Source organism: Opisthocomus hoazin, chromosome 13, assembly GCF_030867145.1.
Source record: "Opisthocomus hoazin isolate bOpiHoa1 chromosome 13, bOpiHoa1.hap1, whole genome shotgun sequence".
NCBI lineage: Eukaryota > Metazoa > Chordata > Aves > Opisthocomiformes > Opisthocomidae > Opisthocomus > Opisthocomus hoazin.
The window spans coordinates 5,415,555-5,424,803 of NC_134426.1; the positions used below are offsets into that span (position 1 = coordinate 5,415,555).

Sequence of the window (9,249 nt, forward strand, 5' to 3'; positions counted from 1 at the left end):
CAGGGCAGTGGTGGAGTCACCATCCCTGGAGGGGTTACAAAAAATATGTAGCTGTGGCACTTCGGGACATGGTTTAGTAGGCATGGTTGTGTTGGGTTGACTTGATGATCTTAGGGGTGTTTTCCACCCTGAATGATTCTATGATTCTATGCTTCTTTTCCCTACGTTATGAGTTCTGTAATCCCTGTCCTTCACATGGCTGGAGATAGCGGCAGCAGGACTTGCTGTATGGCCTTCCCTGGTGAGGCTGACCAGGCTGTAATTCTCCCAGTCCTCCTTCCTGCCCTTTTTCAACACTGGTGTCACATCTGCATTTTCCAAGTCCCCAGGAACCTCTGTGATGGCTCTGGCCTTTTCAAGATGTTTGACAGAGGTCTCACAATGACACTAGCCAGCCTTCTCAATATCCCTGATACCAAAAGCCTTCTCAATATCCCTGACACCAGAAGCTTTCTACATATGCCAGACTTCCCGAGGAGTGCCCAGGACACAACACAAGCTTGTCCATGTCCTGGGGGCCTGTTCAGAAGAGAACCAGAAGTGATTTCTTCATACGGGCCCAGAACTTTAACGAACTGTCAGTGCAGTTCATGGATTTCCTGAACATTTATTTCAGTGATTTCTGCCCCAAAACTTTCTGGTCGTGAGGCCATAGATGAGAAGACTGAGTATGGGCAAGCATGGTGTAGAAAAAGGGCCTCCTCTGGTGAGGCTGTAATTCTTCCAGTCCTCCTTCCTGCCTTTCTAAACTCCAAGATGTTTGCAGAGGCCCACCTCTCAAGCTTTTCAAGGTCCCTCTGGATGGCACAAGGTGCATGCATATGTCTGGTCCATACAAAGCAAACATGAACTTCTGACCTAGTCATTTGGTGTCCCTCCATGGAGGGAAAAATGTCTCCAAGATGTAGTGAGCAGTCAGTGCTGTCAATGGTGGTTGCTATTGCTGGTCTGTGATAAGTGCCCTGGGGCCTCTTCCCTGTTGTGATCACAGGCAGAAACCAGAGCCTTCTCTGCTGGTCCTTCATGTCTTGTGGGCAAATAACAGCAGACTTGTCTATATGAGGAAACCGATTTATGCCCCCAGCCTTCCCATTCACACAGTTTAGCTATTCCATGAGTTTTCCTCTACAGAGCACTTTCCTGGGCATGTTCTTGGAAAAACACTGTTAGAAGGGGTCCTAAGACTACAGGCACTGCCTTGAGGAGAACACCTTTTGTGACTGGAACACTGCTATGGGCGTCAGCTTCGTCACAGGAGTGCCCAGTGCTTGTCACTGCCTGCTGTCACGGGCCTGTCATGCCGCAGCCCTGTGACCAAGCAGCCAGAGCACTCAGGCCTTGCACTCACACAAGGGATCAGAAGGAGTTTACGGGGGTGGGAAGAGAGCAGCTCAGCAAAGACCAAGTACTGGTGCTCCGTGACGGTGCTGCCATGCTGGGACTCTTTTCCCCTACAGCTCTGGAGGTACATCTGAAACTCTGGAGAGAGTCTTGGAGGAAGGACCTTGGACAAACTTGTGGCTGCAGTGTTCTTTATTTTCTTTAAACACACTGAGAGCATGGCTCCTCTTTTACACAGTCTCTGGGTCACAAAAGCAGGTAGATACTAACATAGCAGTGGGAGGAATAATGGTGATTCCTTGTAAAGAATGCAGTTAGAACCAAGGAAATCAAACCAAACAAAACAAATGCAACGACCCAAGGACAGCCTGATGAAGCAGTTCATTACAATTTGAGTGATGTACAGAAGACGGGCAGTTTATTGCTGCGTAAGAACATCCAGCCACCAATTTCCACACTGTATCCTTGCAAACAGACATGACAAACTTATTGCTGCTGAAAGACTGCTGATTGAATGAGCTTCTTTAAGCCGTCTTTGAGCTCCTGATTCCTCATGCTGTAGATGAGAGCGTTCACAGCTGGAGGAACAACCGATTACACAAATGTCATCACCACATCCAGAAATCGGGAACAGAAGGAGGAAGGTTTCAGGTAGGCAAAAATGCCAGTGCTGATGAACAGGGAGACCACAGCCAGGTGAGGGAGGCACGTGGAAAAGGCTTTGTGCCGTCCCTGCTCAGAGGGGATCCTCAGCACAGCCCTGAAGATCTGCACATAGGACAGCACAATGCAAACAAAACACCCGAAAGATAAAGAAGAACTAACTGCCACAAACCCAAGTTCCCTGAGGTAGGATTCTGAACAAGAGAGCTTGAGGATATGGGGCACTTCACAGAAGAACTGGTCCACAGCATTGCCCTTGCAGAGGGGGATGGAAAATGTATTGACAGTGTGCAGGAGAGCATTGAGCAAAGCACTGCCCCAGGCAGCTGCTGCCATGTGGACACAAGCTCTGCTGCACAGGAGGGTCCCGTAGTGCAGGGGTTTGCAGATGGCAATGTAGCGGTCATAGGCCATGATGGTGAGAAGACAACACTCTGCTGCAATGAAGAAGGAAAACAGAAAGAGCTGGGCAGCACATCCTGCATAGGAGATGGCCCTGTTGTTCCAGAGGGAATTGGCCATGGCTTTGGGGACAGTGGTGGAGATGGAGCCAAGGTCAATGAGGGAGAGGCCGAGGAGGAAGAAGTACATGGGGTTTTGGAGGCGGTGGTCGCGGGCTATGGTGGTGATGATGAGGCCATTGCTGAGGAGGGCAGCCAGGTAGATGGCCAGAAAGAGCCAGAAGTGCAAGAGCTGCATCTCCCGTATGTCTGCAAATGCCAGGAGGAGGAACTGGCTGCTGGAGCTGCTGTTGGACATTTGCTGCCTCTGGGTAAGGAGCACTGTCCAAGAAGGAAAGAACAGTGACAAGTTAGTGGAGACTTCTCTGAGAAAAATCAAATACATATCCCAGTATCCCTCTCCCTCCTAAACACACACACATTTCCTTTCATAGGAGACCTTGCTCAGCTCTGAGGCCAGAGCTGTGGTTGGTTCTGTCTCAATGTGCTATAAGGGGCAGGACCTCTGTCGACCGTCTGCCGAGGAGCCAGTCCTGCACTGCAGCAGTGGGTTCATGGGAAAGATGGAGGGTAGGGGTCAGTCCTGGTGTTCGACATTGTCAAATGAAACTGCTCCTAATGCAGCAGTGCTTGTCCGCCTCTGCACTCCCACTGTTAAGGACCGCGATAGCAGAAGGCATTTCAAAAGGTTTGGGGTTTTTTTACAACTCCCTTTATCTCAGCTCTGTGATGTGCTTGGATCTCAGAAATCCTCAGCACTTCTGCAGCAGCTGGGGAGCACAGAGCAAGTCCTGCAAGGCAAGAGGATTGCCTGTGGTTTAATGCAGAGTGAGGGGAGCTGGTTTGTCCCTGCGTCTTGTTCCCATCTGCCTTGTGCTTGGACCTTTCTGAGGTGGAGTGTAATATCACACCACCTCCCAGACACAAACATTGCCGGGCAGTTGTGCTCTGAGCCCCTGTGATCTGCAGCAGAGAAATGGAGACGTGGCTGGAGAGCTGCCCCCTGGCTCTGCTGGAGCTCTGCTGCAGAGGAGGTGGTTCATGGCTTGGAGCCCACAGCCCTGAGGGCAGAGGCTTTGGTGGGTGGGAGAGCGGGCAAGGGGGCTTGCTCAGAGGAAGGGCTCTGCACTGGAGAAGATTATATAGAATTTACTGAATTCTTCCTCCTACAACCTTTCTGGTTTTTCTTTCCTCTCACTCCCTGATCATATTCCTGCTGCCTGGAGATCTTCCTCCTGGGAGGTGTTTCTCTGTTCCATCTCTACTCCCTGTCAGCACTCACAGACCCCATCCCAACCCCTGTGCACTCACCCTGGCCCTACAGAATCCTGCCTGTTTGCAGGGCACTGCCTGGGCATGTTTTCCTGTTTGGAGCTTCAAAAGGGTAGAAAAACCTGATGGGTACAACAAAGGTGAAGCTGCTGCTGTCCATAGGCAGAAGAGTGGCTGAAGGCACTTTAGGAGTGTCCTAGCAGACCTACTGACAACTCAAAGATACAGCTCAGGCATCTCAGTGACTTGTTCAATCTGGAAAAATTTTTTATCTCTCTTTCCTCTCCCCCTCCACATCCCCCCCTGTGCCCTGCCCTCAGAGTAGGAACAAAAAACACAGACTCTGGAAAACTTCATATCTTTTTAGTAGACACTCTGTTGACCTTCCCCTTGAAAGCTCCCAGTGCTGATCTGGTGCCCTGAGCAGCCCTGACCCACACAGCACCCTCTGGACAGCCAAAGGATCCTGCTCTGTCAGGGTCACTCCTTCCATCCACAGCTTCTCCTCACCGCTCTGTGGGGATCCCTGCAGTGCAGGCTGAATGCTGACTCTGGAAGACAGCACAAAGACCCCTGAAGTACAGGGAGACCCCTCTAAAGGACAGCCCTGGGCACCCCTGGCTGCATGGTCCTGCATTCATCCCCAGCAGAAGGCAGCCATAATAGCCTTTTCCTCTGACAGTACAGCAGGGAAGCCCTGCTCTGGAGATACTGTGAGAGACATCCTGACAGATCCTGTAAACTGTGGGATGTACCAGCTTGAGGAGACCCCTCCAGGAATGGCACCTGCATTGTCCAACAGCCAGAGACTTACCATGTTATGGACTTTGAGCATCGTTCCCTCACTGAGCGCAAAGCACCCGCCTGCTTCAGACTGCCTTTAACCTCTCTCTGCCTCAATTCTTCCCCCTTGCTGCCTGCAGGCAGTGCCCTCAGCCCTGCTGTGCTTTGCAGAGGAGCTGCTCCTGGGCACAGCTGTCTCTCTGCAGAGCTGCCTGGTTGCCATGAGCTCCCTCCATCCCAGAAGCCCAGCCCAGCTCAGCAGCACAGGACCAGCCCAAGGCAGCATCATGTCTACCCACTCTGGCCTCCCTCGAGGTCTCCAGGACAACTTGCTGTGAAACAAACTGAAGCAATCACTGATATTTTCTCCCTCAGCTCCAGAGACTCAATTTCAGCAGTGATACTTCTCCTATCACCAAAAGAGTTGGCTCCAAGTATCCCTTTTTCTTGTCCCATCTTTAGGCAGGACAACCAGAGTAGGACAGGCAGGGATCTCCTTCACCCCTGTTGAGGGAAGGGATTCACATGAGTCAATTGAGGTATCTCATCCTGGGTCTGTAGTCCTGGGACTCAAAGGGGACTCAGCTCCATCCCATGCCTGCCACAAACCCACAGGAGGTGGGATTCCTCTTGCCTCCCTTCAGGTGGGCATTAAATGGGCACCTGCAGGTGAGATCCTGTTCTCAGGTCCCATGCTAATTTATGGAGATGGAGGCCAGGACTGAGGGGTTCAGATGCAAATGTCTGGTGGCAAGTGAGATGCCAGAGGTGGTAAAAATAGGAGCAGTTTGTAGAGACAGGGCAACATCTGTTCGCATTCTCTTAGAGGCTGCTGGCCATTTTCTTGGCCAATGGAAGTGACAGCTGATGCCCAAAATAAGGGCAATTGAACCTGTCCCTACTCGTTATGTGCAAGGTGTCCTACAGACGCATTTATCTGAATAATTCGAGTCATGTGCCACAGGAAGAGCTCAGTCTCTCATGCTTCTGCTGTATTTACTAGATCACCACTGACTGCATTGGCAGTTGTTTCATGTTTATCCCCATGTTGACTTGGAGAATTCAGGGCAGCTTTTCAATTTCATGTTCAAATCTGGATCCACAGATCTACATGTGATGCCAGGGCTTGCAGGGACAGCAGAGGACCTACAGAAAAGCAATTTCCATTTGGGGTGCGTGTGATGGGTCCCCCCAGATAGCATCACAAAGAGTGCGACTTGGTGCCTCTGTGCCATTGACTGATGCCTTCAGTCAGAGCTATCAGCCATCAGGTGCCATTAGAGAGGCAAGGTCTGTCCCTCCTCTACCCAGTAGCTACAGGTACTGTGTGAACAAAAAGCACAAAGAACTGGGCTCGTTACTCACACCCATGATGACACAGTCGAGGAACAGCACAATCCTTTTTGCAGTGTGCCTGGATACAGCTTGTCCTCAAGGACAGCCTCCTCCAGGCCCAGCTAGAATACTCATACTTTAAAGCTTTAATCCTTAACTGAATTCCAACTGAAAAGGTAATGCAACGGGCACCAAAATGAGCTGTGCCACATTAGGAAGAGGTAAAGAAGAAACAGAGAGTGTGGGACCACTGCTGAATTTAGTAAGAGGAGGTCTAGATAGATCTCAAATAGTCTATAACCTCTTTGCCTCCGTTACTACCACCAAGGTCTCCCAGGCCTTTGAGCTTTGAGGCAGGACTGCGGAAAAGAACAGTGTTGGGGGGGGGACCAAGCCAGGGGTTACTTCAGCAAATTACCCCCTTAGCTGACCTTGGGATTGGAGAGGTTACATCCAAGGGTGCTGGTCAGCAAGGTCAGCTCATGTGGATGACTGAGCTGAGACACCTCTACTGTCACCGAAAATCCAGGAATAAAACCTCGTAACACCAATGTGTTACCTCGTAACACCAAAGGCAGGCATTCTTTATTGCAGTACTGGATGCATGGGGGATAATTCCACCAAACGTGCATACCTCATACCTTTTCCATGCAGTTCATATAGATCAAAAATATACATATTTATTTTATTCATGAATATTCAATATTATTCTCTTTGGCGACTGGTGTAAAATTTTCTCGCTTCCTACATAAATTGTTGCGCAGACTCAGTCACCCTCTTCTATTATTTCTTTTTGGGTCGGTGGTATTACTTGAGTAGGGGGTCACTGAGTCGGTGGTCGCGGTCTCCCCCTGTCGGAATCACCTTTTGCCCACTAGGCTCGCAATCTTGGCAAACCTGGTCAGTTTCTTCAGTCCGTTTCACAGAACCACACTCCATCATTTCTCTTAACAGAAACACAATTACCCACTATGGTTAGCGTTAGTGGTTACCTAGAGAATAGACCTCTGTTCCCAGACCTAATGTCCAGGTGGGTCGGGCTGTACCAGGAACACAGCAGCAGTGTTCATGTTTATGGTCAACTGATTCTATCACCTTGGATGCATTTCCCCCTTTTGGAAGTTTTGAAATAATGATTACTTTCAATACTTCCATTTTAAATCAAATTACATTTCATTACACATTGATTCAATATCTATTGCTAATAATGATCAAATTCTGCAATAATACAATTAATCATTATTCATTATATCACAGAATCACAGAATCACATTATGTTCGGGCTTGGAAGGGACCTCTGTGGGTCATCTAGTCCAGCCCTCCTGCCGAAGCAGGGTCACCTACAGCAGGCTGCACAGGACCATGTCCAGGAGGGTCTCGAATATTTCCACAGAAGGAGACTCCACAACCTCCCTGGGCAGCCTGTTCCAGGACTCCATTAACTTCAGAGTGAAGAAGTTCTTCCTCACGTTCAGACGGAACTTCCTATGCTTCCGTTTGTGCCCATTACCCCTTGTCCTGTCCCTGGACACCACAGATAAGAGCCTGGCCCCATCCTCCTGACACCCACCCTTGAGATATTTATAAATACTTATTAGGTCCCCTCTCAGCCTTCTCTTCTTCAGGCTGAACAAGCCCAGCTCCCTCAGCCTCTCCTCATAGCAGAGATGCTCCAATCCCCTCATCATCCTCGTTGCCCTCAGCTGGACTCTCTCCAGTAGCTCCTCATCTTTCTTGAACTGGGGAGCCCAGAACTATACAGAGTACTGCAGATGGGGCCTCACTAGGGCAGTGTAGAGGGGAAGGAGAACCTCCCTCGACCTACTGGCCACACTCTTCTTGATGCACCCCAGGATCCCATTGGCCTTCTTGGCAACCAGGGCATGATGACTGGCTCATGGTCAACCTGTCATCCACCAGGAACAGGTGAGGTTTCTGAGTGCCAGTGACTGAAAATTGAGAACAGAGCCATCACATGTGGAGTGATCTAAAGGCTGTGCTAGTTCCAAACTCTTATCTTAAGCTCATTTCTCAGAGGCTTCCAATTTTGCTCCTTCCACCTCGCTGTCTTTTAGCACAGAAGTTGAGAGTACCCAAGTCAGAGCCTTGCTTTCAATTTTGTTTACAGCCTAAAGCACCCCATGGTGGGAAGACATCCCAGGAAGCTTGTAGAAGGTGAATGTTCCCAGGAATCTCAGGAGGCCTGGAATACCAATAGCTGTGTTCAGGGAGCTGATCAAATGCATCGTCTCCATTTGTGTAACGGAGGCTTCGATGCCTGGTTCATGTGTAACCTCTTTCTGTGACTGAAGACATTTATTGTCCAAGCAGGTCTGACCTCAGAGCTGGCCTCTCTTTGAGATGGACGCTGGAGTTGAGACCTTCTGAACTCCATTCCACCCTGAGTTGTCTTATAATGTAGAGGCTCACATCACCACCTTCATCTCTTCTTGCACAATGTGTAGGAAGGCACAGGCTCATGCAAGGTTTGGTGGGGAAGAGACTGTTGGGGATCTCTAGGGCTGCCTCCAGTCTGGCTGTGACATTGTGGAGCTAAAAGGTGAAGAGCACCAAAGGTAGAGATCACAGCAATGCTCCTCCTAGTTCATTTGATTTTGCTTAAAGCTCAGCCTAAAGCTCCCAAGAGACACTTTATGGTTGTTGCTTCTGTCATATCTTCCTAAAGCGTATCCCAAAGTGTCATAACTACATGTTGTTTTTTGAGGTGTTCAAAAAACCTGTAGATAAGGCACTTTGGGATACAGTTTAGTAAGCATGGTGGTGTTGGGCGGATGGTTGGGTTTGATGATCTTAGAGGTCTTTTCCAACCTGTGATTCTATGATTCCTATGATTCCTACGACCACTTGTCACTGCAGACGAGAGCTTGGCTAGGTCAACTCTGCAGGTAGCTGTAGGCTTGTAGCATGGCAACCTGTGCCTCCCTTTCAGGAGGCCAGAGATGCATAAATCCCTCAGACTCTCCTCACAGTTCATACTTTAGACCACCTCGTTTCATCTTGACAGACCTTGTCTGGACCTTCTTTAGTTTCTTCCCCTTCCTTTTGAAATGTGAGGCCCACTGGCTCCTAGGGCACCTGCCATCATGATGCCCAGGCCCTTCTCCTCAGGGCACTCCTTTGCCAGTCAGATCCTTCCCCATTCTGCTACATGGACTTGTTCTGTTTCTTCTAAGTCTTCAAGTTCCTGTTGGCCAAATCCCCAGCTGTGTCAAGGTCCCATGGACAAGACCTGCAGCAATCCAGCTTTTAAAGTATGTGTACCAATGGTCATCCTGAGTTATGGTGCTTCTAACATTACTGTAAATTAACAAAAGGGGAAGCAAAGTAATTGTCGAGGCTCTTTTTGCAATACTTGTCAAGCAGCCTGGCATCT

General features: G+C 49.5%; 1 protein-coding gene across 1 annotated transcript; it reads right to left on the reverse strand.

The window, feature by feature from the left end:
- Nucleotides 1–1,827: 1,827 nt before the first annotated feature.
- Nucleotides 1,828–2,763, reverse strand: LOC142363058 (olfactory receptor 14J1-like). Its single transcript, XM_075434999.1, has 2 exons — nucleotides 1,940–2,763; nucleotides 1,828–1,897 (listed from the first exon to the last, which is right to left on the reverse strand). The coding sequence occupies exons 1-2, from the start codon at nucleotides 2,761–2,763 to the stop codon at nucleotides 1,828–1,830; spliced, it is 894 nt and encodes a 297-aa protein (XP_075291114.1).
- Between the last annotated feature and the right edge of the window lie 6,486 nt (nucleotides 2,764–9,249).

What these genes read in the sequence shown, in the direction of transcription:
- LOC142363058 (XM_075434999.1), bottom strand. Translation starts at nt 2,763, where the DNA reads ATGTCCAACAGCAGCTCCAGCAGCCAGTTCCTCCTCCTGGCATTTGCA. An exon ending in GATGTGGTGATGACATTTGT is followed by an intron (nt 1,898 to 1,939) that starts GTAATCGGTTGT and finishes TCTCATCTACAG; the next exon opens with CATGAGGAATCAGGAGCTCA.